At 38.6% G+C, this 17,873-nt stretch overlaps 1 protein-coding gene across 2 annotated transcripts in view; it reads right to left on the minus strand.

Moving 5' to 3' along the window:
• Positions 1–523: 523 nt before the first annotated feature.
• The window catches only part of rftn2 (raftlin family member 2), a 70,771-nt gene continuing 53,421 nt past the window's right edge, over positions 524–17,873 (minus strand). For both annotated transcript variants that reach the window (XM_043692926.1, XM_043692927.1), the window contains 3 exons: positions 15,851–15,954; positions 12,992–13,076; positions 524–3,873 (listed from right to left, as the gene is read on the minus strand). In XM_043692926.1, coding sequence (XP_043548861.1) covers positions 3,625–3,873; positions 12,992–13,076; positions 15,851–15,954 — 438 coding nt within the window. In that variant the 3' untranslated portion in view covers positions 524–3,624. The remainder of the gene's footprint in view (positions 3,874–12,991; positions 13,077–15,850; positions 15,955–17,873) is intronic.

Consider the following 17,873-nt stretch of genomic DNA (forward strand, 5'->3'; position numbering starts at 1 on the left):
TCTTCCAGCTGGTTTTATTGGCCAATTTCCAACTCATTGAGGATTTCCAGGGGAAGTATGTTAGCCACATAGTCTGTCACCCTTCCCTTGAGGAGCTGCTGGAGAAGATGATTTACCAGGACTCCTGGCCATTCAAAGTTGTGGGAACAGACTTCTGTTAAGGTGTTCCTGAGGATCAGATTGGTTAGATTTACAAGTCACTTTGGGCTGAATTTTACCACATGCTTTAGAACGCCAAAAGGTCAGGACATGAGCACTGGTTTGGGTAATTTTACTATGGATGGCCTCTTAATTAGCCATCTATAGGTTTATCATCTGATTTGGAACAGCAGGGAGGCTCTTGACGCTAGGCAGAAGTGGGTACTGCAGACCTGGAGAGTACAGTCAAGATTAGAGTGGTGCTTGAAATGCACAGCAGGTCTGGCAGCATCCGAGGAGCGGGAAAAATCGACGTTTCGGGCAAAAGCCCTTCATCAGGAATGAGGTGGGAGCCTCGGGGATGATGAGATAAGTGGGAGGGGCTGGGGCTGGGGAGGAGGTAGCTGAGAGTGCAAGAGATGGATGGAGGTGGGGGTGAAGGTGATAGGTCGGAGAGGAGATGCCCCTCCTGCCTTTACTGCTCACAGCCTCCTCTCTGAGCCACAGGGCCTCTGGCTCAACTGCCCCTTTCTTGCAGTTGCTGTAGCAGATCCATCTACATTAAACATGTGGCCTTTGGGAAAACATATCAACTCCCAGGAGCAGTATTTCATTGGGGAGCCATTCTGACATGGCTATCTGTAATTTAATAGATCCTACACCTGTGTCCCAGCCCTCCAGCTGGGAGCTAGTAAAACTTGGAACTTAGTCATCCAAATCTCACAGAGAGAAAGCAGTGAGGATCAGCGATCTCAGGGTATAAGTGGAAAACAGAGGGAGATCTTGGCGAAATTCAAGTGAATCTGTAATATGCTGAGGAAAATGTTTCAGCTGCAGAAACAAATGTAACAAAAATAGATGCTGTCATTTCTTAGGGTAGGTTTTGTAATATTGTCAATTACAGAGAAACCTAATACATTTGCAAAATAACTAATGCTTCATCGGTGTCTTAGAAAGATCATTTTATCTATTTTGGGACAGCATGGTTACCGTAACAAAACTAATCTTCTCTTGCACAATCCGCACAATCACAGGAATACTCATCCTCAGTAACAATGGCTTGCATTTATACAGCACCTTTAAAATGTCGAAGGTGCAGCACATTAGTGGTATCAAACAAAATTTAACATCAAATCATATAAGGAGATATTGATAATTAATCAAAATGGTTGGTATTAAGGAGCAATTTAAGGGAAGAGAGAAGGCTAAAGGGTTGGACAGGCTCAGAGAAGGAATTCCAGAGCTTTGGGACTAACCAGCCAAAGTTATGGAAATCATGGTGAAGTGCTGAGAATCCGGCATGTGCAAGAAGCTAGAATTGGAGACGTGCAAAGACCTCGCAGATTGTAGGGACTGGAGGAAGCTAAAGATATATGGTTGGTGCGGATGGAAGCGGATACAGCAAAGGGAGGTCCCAGACAAATCTGAAAAAACCTCAATAAAAAGAAGTAATATTAGGCAATTAAAACAAAATTGATAAATTCATATGTATAATTTGGAACTAACGTTTATACAAAAATATTTGCATTAAGGGGATCTATAGGTTGTTTTACTACCATTGGAGGGGGCCTTCATAAGCAAAACAGATTTGCGAACCCTGATTGATCTAAGAACACTTTTCAATTATTATTCTAAAAAGTTAGTTAACTGGTGGAAATGCAACAAGAGGATGGCTCCTACTTAAGCGTCATGTAATTAGTTCTGATGTGGTACTAAACCATGTGGTATATCCAGAAATGACAATGAAATGATTGCCCTAGCCAATGCAATGAATCAATTTCTTTCTTTAAATTAGATTATGATTATGAAACATTGTGTGGAATCATGAGTGAAAAGTTCCTTTGTAATCCAAAATGAGGGCATGATATAGTCGAGTACCTGAAATGAAATTGTACTCTGTGCATAAGTTGATACAATAGTGCATCATTCCTTTCTATCATGATTTATTCTCTTGATGAGCTGAAGAAATAAATATGATAATTGAGAGAATTTTGTATTGATCCCACTACCAGACTGATTCTCATTAAATAACTTTCAGTGTATTATTACAAATTAACAATCCCAACAATAAGTTTAGCTTCAGTGTTTAGTTTCATTTGCAACTCCTCCACAATGAAAGTCTATGCCTGAATTCGAGAAGACCTGGGCAATATTTACACTCGTCCTGCTAAGTGGAAAGTAACATCTGTGCCAGACAATGGCCATTTTCAACAAGACGAAGTCTTAACCACCTTCCCTGGAGATTCACTGGCATCATTACTATCAAAACTCCACTTCGGAGTCACCATTCACCAGAAACCAAAATGGACCAGCCACATAAATACTATGGCTGCTGGACTAACTTACTCTCTGGTTGTTTTTAAATACGCTTTCCATCAAGAACAAAACAGGAATGCTATGAAATATTCTACTTTTCCCGAATGAATGCAGTTACAAAAATATTCAAGCAGCTCGGCTCTATCTGGGACAAAGCAGTCAATGAGGTTGGTAATGCCTTCATAACATGTACATCATGCTTGCAGTTACACTGCAGCAACTCCCCAAGGATACTTTGAGACTTTCCAAATCTGTGATCTTTAGCATTTAGAAGGATAAAAGTAATAGGCACCCGTGAACAAGTATCAACTGTAAGACCACAATGACTCAGAAATTTACTGCTTTTTTTTCACTATTGTCAGGTCAACGTCCTGGAATTCTCTACAAAAAAAATCAATGAGAAGACTTTCATCACCTGTCCTGCAGCAGTTCAAGAAGCCAACAAGCCATCATCTTCTCTAGGCTAATTACGGTTGGCCTATAAGCACTGGCAGTGCCTGTGATGTCCAAATCCCATAAAGAATGAAAATAGCTGATGCCAACGAAACAGATATAGTAGTTATATTTTCCTACAGTTCAAGCAGGACAACTAACATTACTTTAGCTGAACATTCCTCAAGAATGATTCCTTTTAACCATGCAGAGATAGCAGTCTTCCAAGAGCTTTTCTTGAACAAGTTGACTGCAAAGCATGATCCCAAGAGTATGCAAAGGAAAATGACAGGAAAGAAGTAACAACATGATTTTTAAAAAATTAGCACATAATCATACAAATGGAAAAAATAAGAAAGATATTACTTGAAAAGTTAAAAGTAAATATAAATATCTGGATATGTTCTTTCCTATGAATGGCTTTCCTAAGTAAGTTCAAAGTAATTTTAAATCATCAGGTGAAGCTCTTTCTGATAGCAAATTGTAATCAACAGTTCTGCTTTGTTAAGGAAGCCTGGATCTGTTAGCATAAATCCTGAGAACTGAAGTATTTGTTAATGCTTTTTTTTCCTGTAGGATTAGAGAAAAATTTTAACAACAGCACACTTTTGTACAGAACAAAATCAAAAGTCACAACTTTGCAAAGCCATTAGTTACTACCAATCAAGTTAAACTGTAGAAAATCTGCTTTTCTTTCTTTATACTGTTGTCTTCAATACGAAACTGAACTGTGCAATGTTAAATGCAGGTAACCTGAGGTGTTTCTTCCTCTTGATCCAGTTGCCCATCATCCAAGTCTTTGAAAACACTATCAGTACGATTCATGCCTGAAATGTCTCCATATTGATGTGAGTTGGTCCCTGAAGTGGTACAAGAATCTTCAGGAGACTTTGTTTCTGAATGTTTATTTTTACCAGTGATCACACCCACATTTCTGTTCCAATTTTTGGTTCTTTCACTGACTTTTGTTTGCCGAGTAGATCTTTTCTGTAAGATAGGTCTCAATACAGTGATTTATACAAATAAAAATGGAAAACATTCTATTGTACGTTTGAAATCATAGGAGACTGTATTCTCATGGAAAGTTTGGGTAAATCTCAAACCTTTACAGATAAATTTTCAATCTAACCATTTTAAGCATTTTCTCTTCTTGTCCACTGTTAACTGTATTTCTTCCCATACAGTATCTCATTAAGAACAGATGATTGGTTCTCAAACTTCTGCCAATATTTAGCTTGATCTATTTGTTAGTTATATACATATATGTGTGGAGTCCATCTTAGCTTTTAATATGGAATTGAAAGGATGAATGCAATTGTCTACAAGTAATGGGGATTAGAATAGATTTACAAAATGAGAGAAGATCAGTAAGTGAACAGCAGGTCTTTGAAAGTTCTTTATGCCTTTGAGAATTACATAAATGTCAAAATGGCAAATATTTGGCATGTTGTTTTCAGAAATACTTAAAGGCAATTAAGACCAATCAGGAATGGCTTCCATCTGGCAAAGATACACTGCAGGGAAATAACACTAAGAGTGAAAGATTGTCTATGCTGGAAAGTAATTCCTGCTACTGCTTTGCGCATCTGTGCACTTAAAGACAGTGACGTTGAGTAAAAATACCTTACTTATTTAAAAAATTAAGCTTTACATGTATACATAATGACTCAGCCCTAGGGTCTAAGGTGACAGACTTGCTGTTAACTGCTTAGCTTCATATTCCTAAATTCTGGTGACAATGTGGAGATGGATTGCCTTTAAATAGACAAATTTTGACTTTCAATCAATTAATACAACTGAGTAATAACACAGATGAAGGAAATCCAAACCTTCAGTGCGGCAGATTCCACAGTGAAAACACAGCAATTTTGAGTCTGTACTAATGAGATGAAAAAAACCTGGTTTAGGATGCAGCCTGAGACAAATAACCCGGTGACAAACACTAAGCCAGCTATATCTATTTTTAAGGAATCTTGTGGTGCAGTGGTAGTGTCCCTATCTCTGGGCCAGAAGACCTGGGTTCAAATTCCATCTGTTCTGGAGGTGATTGAAAATATCTCTCAAGTTACTTTTTAATTAGCATGTTCAGAGATGTTATCTACATGTTTGGAGCAGGTGGGACTTTAACCTACGCCTCCTGGCTCAGAGGTTGGGACACTACCACTGCAATACAGGAGTCCAAAAGTGTGCAAACATGCATTTGGAGTGCAGAGTTAAGCATTTTACTGAAATAGAAATGAGAGTGATTGATTCATTCGAGATCTTGTGGTACAGTAACAATGTCCTTACCTCTGAGGGTGGTACATGTATGGAATGAACTGCCAGAGGAAGTGGTGGAGACTAGTAGGATTGCAACATTTAAAAGGCATCTGGTTGGGTATATGAATGGGAAGGGTTTGGAGGGATATGGGCCTGGTGCTGGCAGATGGGACTAGATTGGGTTGGGATGTCTGGTCGGCGTGGACAGGTTGGACCGAAGGGTCTGTTTCCATGCTGTACATCTCTATGACTCTACAACTCTTAGATATGATCGATCATTTTCCATCACTATTTTAAAGCTAATAGAATTATGGTCACTAGCCCCAAAGTGCTCCCCCACTGACACCTCAATCACCTGCCCTGCCTTATTTCTCAAGAAAAGGTCAAGCTTTGTACCTTCTCTAGTAGGTACATCCACATACTGAATCAGAACATTTTCTTGTACACACTTAACAAATTTGTCTCCAACTAAACCCTTAACACTATGGCAGTCCCAGTCTATATTTGGAAAGTTAAAATCCCCTACCATAACCACCTCATTATTCTTATAGAGAACTAAGATCTCCTTACAAGTTTGTTTCTCAATTTCCCTCTGACTATTAGGGGGTCTATAATACAATCCCAATAAGGTGATCATACCTTTTAATTGCTCAGTTCAACCGAAATAACTTCCCTGGATGTATTTCTGGGAATATCCTCCCTTGATGGAGTTGTAATGCTATCCCTTATCAAAATGCCACTCCCCCTCTTCTCTTACCCCCCTTTCTGTTCCTCCTGTAGCATTTGTATCCTGGAACATTAAGCTGCCAGTCCTGTCCATCCTTGAGCTTTGAATTCAATTTTTTAAAAAAATCTGGAATTAAGAGTCTATTGACCATAAAACCATTGTCAGTTGTTGGAAAAACCCATCTGGCTAACAAATGCCCTTTAGGGAAGGAAACTGCATGAGTGCACATGACTCCAGACCAACAGCAATGTGGTTGACTGTTAACTGCCCTCAGGAATGGGCAATAAATGTTGACCAATGCCCTCATCCTGTGAATGAATGAATAAAACAGTTTGTTTAAAAATATCTTAAAATGATTCATCCAAATTGTACCCGAAACATCAGGATTAGGACAGACTGGGGAGCAGCTGGATCTTCAGGAGTTTTAGCTGAGAAGGAACTGGCTCATAATTGAGTAATCTAGAGGGCCTCCCTGCCTGGAGAACTGTGGTGATTTTGGTAAAATTCTAAAAGGTGACATATGGCACTGAATTGTACCAAAAAGCTGAGAAAGAATATTGTATCCTTTTTGATTATACTGTTCAAATGTTACATCTAATAAACTATGAAAATGTTATCTCTCGTCATAAGCTATGCAATATTGCAACCTGATGTCCTAACAATTGGAAACCTGTGGGCAGTTGTCTGAGGTACCAGAACTCAGCACCTGAGGTCAATTGTGTGACTGGCATAGAATAAATGAGATCTGTGCAGAAAATAACTTCTTTAAAAAATGTTAATACAGATAAAAAGTAGAGGTCACTTTGTTGCCTGATCCTGATAGAAAATAACTGGGAATGTTGGGCCAAAGTCCAAAACTGGAACACAATATGTGCAGGAAGACTACAGCATGTACAGAGGAAATGTGGTATTACCCAATTACCAGAACATGACAAGAATGTCACACCTGAAGATGTAGCTTCACAGAATCATAGAGATGCACGGCATGGAAAAAGACCCTCAGTGCAACTCATCCATGCCGATCAGATATCCTAACCCCAATCTAGTCTCATTCACCAGCACTTGGCCCATATCCCTCTAAATTCTTCCTATTCATTTCCCCATCCAGATGCCTTTTGAATGTTGTAATTGTACCAGCCTCCTCTTCCTCTGGCAGCTCATTCCATCACACACCACCCTTTGTGTGAAAATATTACCCCTTAGGTCCCTTTTATATCTTTCCCCTCTCACCCTAAACCTATGCCCTCTAGTTCTGAACTCCCCCACTCTAGGGAAAAGACCTTGTCTATTTTTCCCACATTCATGTTTCTCATGATTTTATAAACCTCTATAAAGTGACCCCTCAGTCTCTGACGCTCCAGGGAAAACAGCCCCAGCCTATTCAGCCTCTCCCTATAGCTCAAACCCTCCAATCCTGGCAACATCCTTGTAATCTTTTCTGAACCGTTTCAAGTTTCACAACATCCTTCTGATAGGAGGGAGACGAAAATTGCATGCAATATTCCAACAGTGGCCTAACCAATGTCTTGTACAGCTGCAGCATGACCTCCCAACTCCAATACTTGATGCTCTGACCAATAAAGGAAAGCCTATCCAACACCTTCTTCACTATCCTATCTACCTGTGACTCTACTTTCAAGGAACAATGAACCAGCACTCAGGTCTCTTTGTTCAGCAACACTCCATTAAGTGTATTAGTCTTTCCCTGATTTGCCCTTCTAAAATTCAGCACCTCACAATTATCTAAATTAAACTCCTCATCTGCCACTCCTTGGGCCATTGGCCCATTTGATCAAGATCAGGTCTCCCTTAAACAGTGATTCCAGTAAGGGGTGTGCTGGAATTTTAAGCTATCTGGTTCAGATTGGTACATACCAGACATGAATGCTAATGATTACTTCTTTTGAAAATTTGTCTGTTGATCTCACATATTTCAGATACTTGGTAAGTACAAAAATCTAAAGGAGACCAGAGGTGGTATGAAGCTTAAGGAACTTGAGAAAAGATTCTTACTTTTCAGTAAATAAAATTAAAACACTTTCCATTATTAAAGGATTGTTAGAGCCAGAGGAAGAATTTTTTAAGGGGGAAAAGGTACCTAGAGGATTTTCACATGATTATGACGATTTAAATCAATATCCTGCTTTTCATAACTGAAAAACTACAGTAGAATTAGTTAATGGGACAATATTAAAGGGTGACTGAAAAAAGCGATTGGGCTGCCCTTTAAAATTAGAAAGGATTTTTGTCCAGTGTATTCAGTGAGTACAGGCAAGATAGGGATAAAGCAAATGTGTGTTTCAAATCCTTGATTTGGTACAGGGTTTTCAAAGGAGAAATGTTGACAGATTATGACTAATTAGTGGTTCTGTTTACTTTCAACTAATGGGATACTTGTGCATTGCTGAAGATTAATACTCCATAAACCAAGATGAATTATCCTCAGACTGATTGGTAAAGTGGTTCAATAAAACTTTGAAAAGTATTGTAAAGAAGGTAGAGAAAGAAATCAAGAACTGGGATACTTTGCTGCCTGACTTAACTTTTGCAACTTTTCAGCACAGAACACCAATTTAATAATAACTTGCAGCAATTGTTACCATTTTAAAGAGTGATCAGACTTCCTTCTGGTAGGTAATAGTGATCTCCTAGGTAATAGTGATCGCAACATGATTGTATTTTACATCCAATTTGAAAGGGAGAAGAACAGGTCTAAGACTTAGTATTTTAAACCTGAGTTAGGGCAATGATGCGGGCAGGAAAGTTGAGATAGATGAAGTGGGGCATACTTGGCTGGGGCATAGATCAATAGAGACACAGTGCCAGCTGGTTAAGGGGATATTTCAGAATACTCAGAATAGGTATATTCTTGCAATAAAGAAAATTCTAAAGGGAAGACCCACTATCCAAGGTACTAAAGAAGTTAGGGAAAGCATCAAAATTAAAGAAAAAGCATCTAATAGTGTTAAGGTAAGTGATAGGTCAGATGAGTATAAAGAAAATGACTAAAAGGTTAATCAGGAGGAAGGGATTAGAGAATGAGATAAAGCTGGCCAGAAATATAAAAATAGATAACAAGAGTTTCTATGAGTATCTAAAAAAGGTTTGAAAAAAAAATTCTTGGTCCTCTAATGACTGAGAATGGGGAATTAATAGTAGATAGCAAGAAAATAGTAAGATAGCAAGATGAAATAAATAAATATTTTAACTTCATTCTTCATTACAGAGAATACAAAATACCTTTACTCACAGCTGTAAATCAGGTGGAAGGAAGAGAGGAGCTTAGTGAAATTAGAATCACGAAGATAGCTCACTAAGATTAAATTATTAAGCAATTGATGGAGCTGTGGGTTGACAAGGTCTCAGGTCTGGATGGATTTCATTCCATTGTCTTAAAGGAGGTGGTTAATGAGGCAGTAGATGCATTCTAAATATTCTAAAAGTCCATAGACTCAGGGAAGGTGCCATTAGATTGGAAAGTTGCAAATATAACTTCTATAATCAAGAAGGGCAGGAGGCAGAAAATAGAAACTATCAGTTAGCTTGACATTTGTTGTGGGGAAGGTGTTAGCATCGATTAATAAAGAGGTCATAGCTGACACCTAGAAAAACTCAAGTCATCAGTGTTGTGGAAGGGAAATCACTTTCTTCTTTGAAGAAGTAATATGTGCTGTGGGTAAAGGGGAGCCTGCAGACATAAGTGGAGTCCTGCCGGCATTGGTATTGCAGCTCAAGTATTTTAGAATTTAAAACACTTAGATGAAGGCAGCAAAAGCATGGTACCCAAATATGCAGATGACACAAACATAGGTAAGAGAGCACACTGTGAACATTTGCATACAGATATGGATGAAGTTTATGTATGGGTAAAAATCAGGCAGGGTAAAAAATTGTGAAAATGTGAAATTGTTCACTTTGGCAGGGAGAATAAAAAAGTAAAGTATTGCTCAAAGAGAGAACAACTGTCAGAATCCTAAGATGCAGAGGTATCTAGCTGCTCCAGAGTATATATCACAAAATATTAATATTCGTAAAGGAACTAATTGAGAAGGTTTTGGGATGGCTATCCTATTACATAAGGAATTGATCATAAAAGTAAGGATATTAGCCTTCACTCATACACGGCATTGGTGAGATCCCATCTTTAATACAGTGTGTAGTTTTGGTTTCCTTATTTAAGGAGAGATGTAAATACATTGAAGGAGGTTCGGAGAAAGTTTACAATATGTATATCGGAGAAAGTTTACAAGATGTATATTTGAATTGAGTGGGTTATCGAATGAGAATAGGTTGAACAGTCGAGGCTTCTTTCCACTGAAGTTTAGAAGAGTGAAGGGTGATTTCATTGCAGCTTGTATCATCCAAAAATTCTTGACAAGGTAGATGTGGAAAGAATATTTCCTCTTGAGAGTCAGTCCACAGCTAGGGAACACTGTTTTAAAATTAGGTTGCCCTTTTAGGACCAAAATGAGAAGAATCTTTTTTCTAAAGATTGTAAGATTTTGGAACACTCTGCCTTTGAAGCCAGTGGAGACACACTTGTTGATTACTTTTACGCCACAGTTAGATAGATTCTTGTTACGCAGGGTTATCAAAGGTTATTGGGGGTAGTTGGGAATATGAAACTCAAAACACAATAAGATCAGCCTTGATCTCATTGAATTACAGAGCAGGTTTGAGGGGCCAAATGGCCTCTTTTTGCAACTATTTCATATAGTTGTATGTAATGAAAGTTGGTGAAGTGCAGGATGCTGAATGATGGGTATTCAGAACAATAAAAGTAGTGGCATAAAAGTATGGCACAGCTGCTTAATAGGACAGGAGAGCACTAGTGAATAACTGTGGTATGTGAAATGATAACCGTTATGGATGTAACAAACAACCAAGAGAGAAAGGATACAGAAAAAAGCAAAACTAAGTAGAATTGAAGTAGCTTCCAAGATGGGCTGTGGATCCCATGATTCTTGCACAGGAATTCTGTAGTTCATGATTCTATACTGAGTTAGAGATGCAGTTATTGAACCGGAGGGTTTTCTTCACTCTTTATATCTGTCAAGTTCTGGAAATTTCATCGTTGTTTCAGAGGTTCCAAACACTCCGAATATAATTGCTACCGTATTGGTTTTCTTGCTATAATTACCTACCACAAAATGAGCAACAGAAACATTTTCAGTGGGGAAAGCACAATTTTTTTTCTATCTGCACTGTCTATATTTGGTGATGGGCTTCTACTGATATCTTCTGTCCTGCCATTTTCTCTGTTTGCTTTAATGATTCACTGCTGGTCCCAGTTGAGTTAGTACTTTTCATGAAAACTGCATTGTTCCCCAATTATCTCATACTGATTTTTGGTGGCACTATTTACAGGTTTGGAAGTTCAAACCCATCTGCTATTCAATGCTCTACGTTATAGATGTCTGTTTTCAAAATAGCGTTTGGTATTAAATGGGAGATTTAAGGGTTCCAAAATATTATGGAGGCACATTTGAACAGGAAATTCGTTGCACCCTTTATAATTGTCTTCTTCAACTAAACAGAGCTAACGAGAAAATAAGCAAATCGGTAAGATATTGAATATGGTCTCTAAGAAGTATAAATCTTTGTACTATTACAATGAGCACTGCATGTAGAATCATAGAAGATATTTTCCAACAATAAACTCCTTGATTCTTTATATTCTTTTAGCAATTGAAAAGTTTAGAAGTGTTTTGTAATTACCAAAAATAAACTTCCAATTTCTATTACTAGAATTGAAAAAAGGGAATAGACTATAATACTACATAATATAGTCTCACATCAAAACAAAATTCCTCATACTACTTAAAGAAAAAAGAAAATAACTTGAATTGATAGATATTTTAATTAACCTATTCTGATCTGTTACAACATACCTCTGCAGCAGATAGAACATAAACCCAACCTTCTGGCCCAGAGGTGGGAACATTACCACTGCACCGCAGGAAGACTGAGTTAATAATAGCACAGTGCATGACCTCAGACTAAAAGGATTCACTGCCAATTAAATACCATTAAAGTGCAGTCACTGCTGTAACATTAAAAAATTGTGAATCTATGCACACCAAAATTCCACAAAAAAGATGACTAGAATAATCTGTTTTTGTGATATTAATTGAGTAATAAATAAATAACACTCTGGTAAGTGGATAATCCTGAATTCAAGTGTAAGACTGGATTGTAGCCTGAAACCAGAAAACAAGAAGATAGTAACAAGAGTAAGCCACTCAGGCATGATATATACCTCTACCACCTTTTGTGTGAAGAAATATAGTCTAACCTCTCTTTAATGGCCTGATTCTACTTTTAAGGTCTTAACTAAGGGTGGCACAGTGGCTAGTATGGCTGCCTCACAGCGACAGGAACCTGGGTTCAATTCCACTCTCTGGTGACTGTCGGGAGTTTGCACATTCTCTCTATGTCTGTGTGGGTTTCCTCCTGCAGTCCAAAGGTGGATTGGCCATTCTAAATTGTTTGTAGTATCTAGAGACATGTAGGTTAGGTGGATTAGCCACGGGAAATGCAGGGTTACAGAAATAGGGCAGTGAGGGTGGGTCTGCGTGTAATGCTGTTTGGAGGGGAGGTGTGGATTCAACAGTCAAATGGCCTGTCTTCCACAATGTAGGGATTCTGTAATTCTATCAGCTTTGTTAAGGTTCCCTGACCAGCAAAAAACAAGTATTTCTTATTGCCTTAATAATTCCTTTCAAGTTTAAAAATCTCATTTAAATTGCATCTTCACTTTCTTTATTCTATGACAAAAGATCCTAGTTTGTGTAATTGCGCTTCATAGCTTAGCACTTGGAGCCCTTGTGACATGCTGGTGACAACATTACATAATACCACTCAACCTCTGCACCTCATCCCTAGTTCTTAGTATACTTCATTATTTAAATAGCACATACAAACTCAGATTGTTCACTTGAGATTGCAGAAGTGCAGAATGGACATGGAAACATTTTTGTGTTGTTGCCATGGACAAGGTACAGGACATGTGTGTCGTGAACAAATATTTTTGAGTATTATGCAAATGAAAATCACAAAAAAAGTAACATCCTACACGTAAAACGCTGCAATCCTGAAGGCAACATTAATTTAACCTACCTCCAATGTTTCCAGATGCAGATCATTGTAGGTTATGGCTGGTCTCTGCAAGAATATCACTTGTTTTGTTGCTAAATTCCCTTCACTGTAATACAGACATGAAATTGAATTAAGATCTGAATTATTGTAAACAATAGCAATTAATCTACCAATAGGCATACTGGACTAAAATATTTTCATATAAACATTTTGTTGTTTTGAGTTAATGGGTCAAAAATATAGCAGTTTGATTTTTACCCCATCAGATCTAAAAGAAAGATCCTGTGATTGCTGTTGGACTGAATGCAGCCTAATTTCCATTTTAGTTCACTAAGATTTTCTGAACCAGTGCTTTAGCAGAGGTCTGGGAACAATTGTTGAAAAGAAAAATGATACACCATCTTATGATTTTGCAGAATTGCTGCTACCTCTGTCAGGAACAATATCTCAGATCTCTCTCAAGCTGATCATTTGGTATCTCCTGCAAGCTAATTCGTCCATTCAAAGTACATCCCAGAGTATGTACCCTCTCTGGTTGTACAGATTCAGCTAATCTGAGAGAATTGCTATTTTGAAATATTATTTTCATATAAATGAATTAAGAAGACTGAAGTTTTAAAGGGTAAAATTATTCTGTCTTTTTGGAATGATGTAATAATGGTAAAGTTGGTATTCATATGATTCTTGTGAGTAGTAAACCAGGCACATTTATATCAGCAGCACACAATCCTTAATCTTCATTTTCAAGAAAACCATAGGCTCAATATTAACTGACCCAACAACAAAAACAGAAATTGCAGGAAAATCACAGGTGTGGCAACATCTTTGGAGAGAGGTCACAGTTAACATTTAGGCTCCAGTGACCCTTCTTCAGTTCTGTTTTTGTTTCTGGTTTCCAGCATCCGCAGTTTTTTCTTTTTTTATTAACTGCCCCACATCACATTGACGAGGCTTGTGAATCAAATCCTAAAGGAAGTGTAAGTGACTTTTCTTGACATGATGGACTGTAGGTTACAGCAACAGGTTTTCTAGTGTATGTGCTTCCCATCTAGGAGTGCAGGGAAACCTTGTAGTTATATGTAAAAATGTTCCTTGATTGTATTTGGTAGCTCGATTTCAATTTAACATTTGTCAGCCAGATTTTCGAGTGCTCAGAAATATGGTAGTGAAATGGATGCGGGAATGGGTGGTTTCAGAACATTATAGCAGCCTTCTGACCTGTACGGCAATGGTTTGCACTATAGTGGTCAAGATGATCCACTCTGGCATGGCAGTCTGCCTCATTTACTGCAGAGAAAAACAGAAGGATAAAAAGATGCCTGTAAGTTTGTTTTTACTGGGTTCACAAGGGCTTTTGCCCGAAACGTCAATTTTGCTGCTCGTCGGATGCTGCCTGAATTGCTGTGCTCTTTCAGCACCACTGATCCACTTCATGAACAGCTGAACTTTTCTTCTCTGCTTGCTCCAACACTTCTGAGCTGATGACCTCATTCTGTTAAGAGAGCCCCAGGATACGTCTGGGACAACAATGGTGCAAAATGTTCAGATTTGCCTCCTGCCTCGCATATGTTGTCCAGGTCTCATCACTGTAAAGAACTACATTGACAGCACATGCAATACACTTGGTATTCTCAATTAGGTTGCTGCTGTTCCAATCCCTTACACAGCTTGGACAGAGCAGTTGAAGCTTTTGCAATGTGCTTGTTAGTTTCAGCATGAAAGAACAGATTTTTGGTATATTTGAGTGTATATTTGAAACTATCAACAACCTCCAGCATCACACTGTCAATGCTGATAGATATGGCAACATCCTGGATTATAGATTTTGTCTCTTTAATACTGACAGTCAAACAAATGGAAATCATCTGTCCATTAGCTGCTGAAGGTGTTCCTCAATATTCAAATACAATACAATACTATACAGCACAGGAACAGGCCCTTCAGCCCACCAAGCCTATAATGCTTCCTTATCCTTATTTAGACTTGCTACTTATTGCTCATACACAGTTTCTATCCCTCTGTTCGCCTCCCAATCATATCTCCATCAAGTTATACTTTAAACATTGTTAACTTGCCTGCTTTCACCACCTCCACTGGCACTGTGTTCCAGACACCCACTAGCCTCTGTGTGAAAAACTTTCCCTGAACTTCTCCCTTAAACTTGCCCCCTCTCACCTTGGACCTGTGTTTTCTTGTAGTTGAACTATCCACTCTGGTAAAAAGCCTGACTATTCATCCTATCTATGCCTCTCATGGTGTCTCATTAGCATACAGCAACTCTCTCATGAAGATCTGGCACACATTATCTTGGGTCACAGGTAAAGCCTTGTCCTGCTCCTACTTTTTTTTTAATGTTTTGCTTAGACCTGCTTTCCATCAGTTCTGGTATGTAAGTAGACCCATCTGTAGATGGCCAGAATGCATATGACAGGAGCAGAGTATATATCAAAAAATGTCAGTGCTAGAACTCAACCTTGTTTGACTCCAGATCTGAAAACGTTCAAAGATCTCACTCTCTTTGATAATGATGCATGTGACAGCTTAAGGCCCTACTCACTTCAAAACTACCAAATAAGTTCCGAAGTTACAGATAAAAGCAAAAGCCACAATTAATGGTGGATGAAGCATGTGGTGAATGTGAACGCTCCGACAATGTACTCCCACTAAACTATTGATCACTTGAACCCCTGCAGTCCCTGAAAGTAAAATCTGAAAGTAAATGTACCCTGTAATTCTTTTTGGCACAGCACAGACTTCCAAGATCCACATCTGGCGGCAATTTCTGGAAATGGAAACCATGCTGAATGATGTGCATGGAACTTCCTAGTATCTGCGTGGTCACATAGCTTAGAGGGCACATTGCTCATCAATCCAAATTACCTGTCATGGCGAATAATAGGTGTGGCTAGCACGCAAGTAACCAGCCACCCAAACTCTGCCAGTGTATGCAGCAAAGGACCATAGTCAGTCTTTACTTCACAACCCTGTAGAAACAATAAATCAAAGCAATTCAAAGAAAAGCTGAAATCATATAGAATCTTAAAGCACAGACAAAGTAGCCAAGGGCCCATCAAACCTATGCCAATTCTTTAAGTCCAATTTCCCTGCTCTGTCCTCATTGTAAAGTTATCCTTTCAAATTATATAGCTAGTTTGCTTCTGAAAATTAATATTGAATCTATTCCCATCTTTCTTTAAGGCAGTAAAGGAATATGGTAACTTGCTGCATTGTTGAAATAAAAATCATCCGATCTCCTTCCTGGTTGGTTTTGCTAATTATCTTAAAATCTGTCCTCTGATTACTGACCTTTCTGAATTTACACATACCATTAATGTGCATCCATAAATGGCTATCCCAGTTGTTCCATTTCATGAAAAGACTAACTAACATCCCTCTTCCAAATCTATTGTTCTTATGTAGGCCAAAACTTGATAAATAATGACTATGAGAAATATAAAATCTAGTTTATCTGTTACAACATAAGTGCATAATTTCAATTCAATCATTTGCAATGGAGTTCACCAAGTCCCAACTCTAACCACTGTCCAGTTAAAGCATGCTCTTCAGATGTGTCGCCATGTCTCTAGTTCAATCCTCAACACGCAAGCTGAATAACACATTCTCTTAAATGATCATGTCATAGAGTCATTTATGGCACAGGAGTGGGCCATCTGGCTCACTGGGTTTATGCTAGCTCACTATGGAGTAATTCAGTCAGTCTCATTCCTTTGCTATATTCTCTGAATCTTTCCTGTTCATTTTTTTCAAATGCCCATACACCTTCCTTTTGAAATTATTCATTTTGAAACCACCTTCAAGGTTCCAGGTCATTGCCACTCACTGTGTAAAAGCCTTCTTCCTCTTCTCACCCACAACCTTAAATCTGTTTCCTCTCGTCCTTCAACCATTGGTCCAACGTTGCTAATTAAACATGCCATACATTTATGTACCTCTGTCATATCTTCCCCCAGTCTCCTCTGCTCCAAAGGGAAGAACACCAGCGCTCTCAACCTAACTTTGTAGCTAAAACCTCCAATCATTCTGGTAAACCTCCTCTGCACCCTGTCAAGGCCCTCAATATTTTAAGATCAGGATCTTGTCTCTTCTCAATCTTTTCTCCAATGAAAACTGTTCTGTGAATATTATCACAAAACACTAGTTGTAGCGATTATTCTCTTGCTGCTCTTTACACTTTAACTTGAGGTACTTAAGTTTAAGATAGGGAACTCAACCTTGCCCAATCAATATCTATATAAATTTAGTGATTGATCACAACTTACACAGTCTAAGTTACCTTTCAGTAAATGGTTGTCAGATGCAGTGCAACAAGCACACAAGTTAAAATTCACTTCCTGTAGGTGAGGTGCTTAGTTTTAATTAATGATAGATAATGTAGACACTATGAGTAGGCCAATGCCCGAAAACTGGTTGTAGGTCACAGAAATGTGCAGATCTTCTGCTTGGAGGCAAAATGACTGGCCATGCCCAATTATGCAGTGTTCAGTCAAAGAGTACTCAAGAGTTTTGGGGAATAGCCAATTGCATGGTAGGTGCTGTTACCTCACAGGATTGAAGGTCCAGACAAAATTCAAATGGCATCAAGAAAGGCTTTCATTAACTGCAAACAAGTAGCGTTCATCTTGTTGTCAATCTCGAATCCTCCTTTTGTGAGCTGCTGCCTCCTTTTCCTCCACTTAACTGTTTCCTCCCATCCCAGGGCCTGTGCTACACCTTTCCCACCTATTGATCCTGATAACTGCTCTCACTTCAGGACAAACAGATAAATAGTCACTTCACAGTTCAGATAGGCCTTCGATCAGGTTCTCCTCCAGTCTGCTTAGGAGCTCTGTACTTTGCATCAGCCACACCATGGTTTCTACTCACCCCACTGTAGGCAATTCCA

This window comes from Chiloscyllium plagiosum, chromosome 7, assembly GCF_004010195.1.
Source record: "Chiloscyllium plagiosum isolate BGI_BamShark_2017 chromosome 7, ASM401019v2, whole genome shotgun sequence".
Taxonomy (NCBI): Eukaryota; Metazoa; Chordata; class Chondrichthyes; order Orectolobiformes; family Hemiscylliidae; genus Chiloscyllium; species Chiloscyllium plagiosum.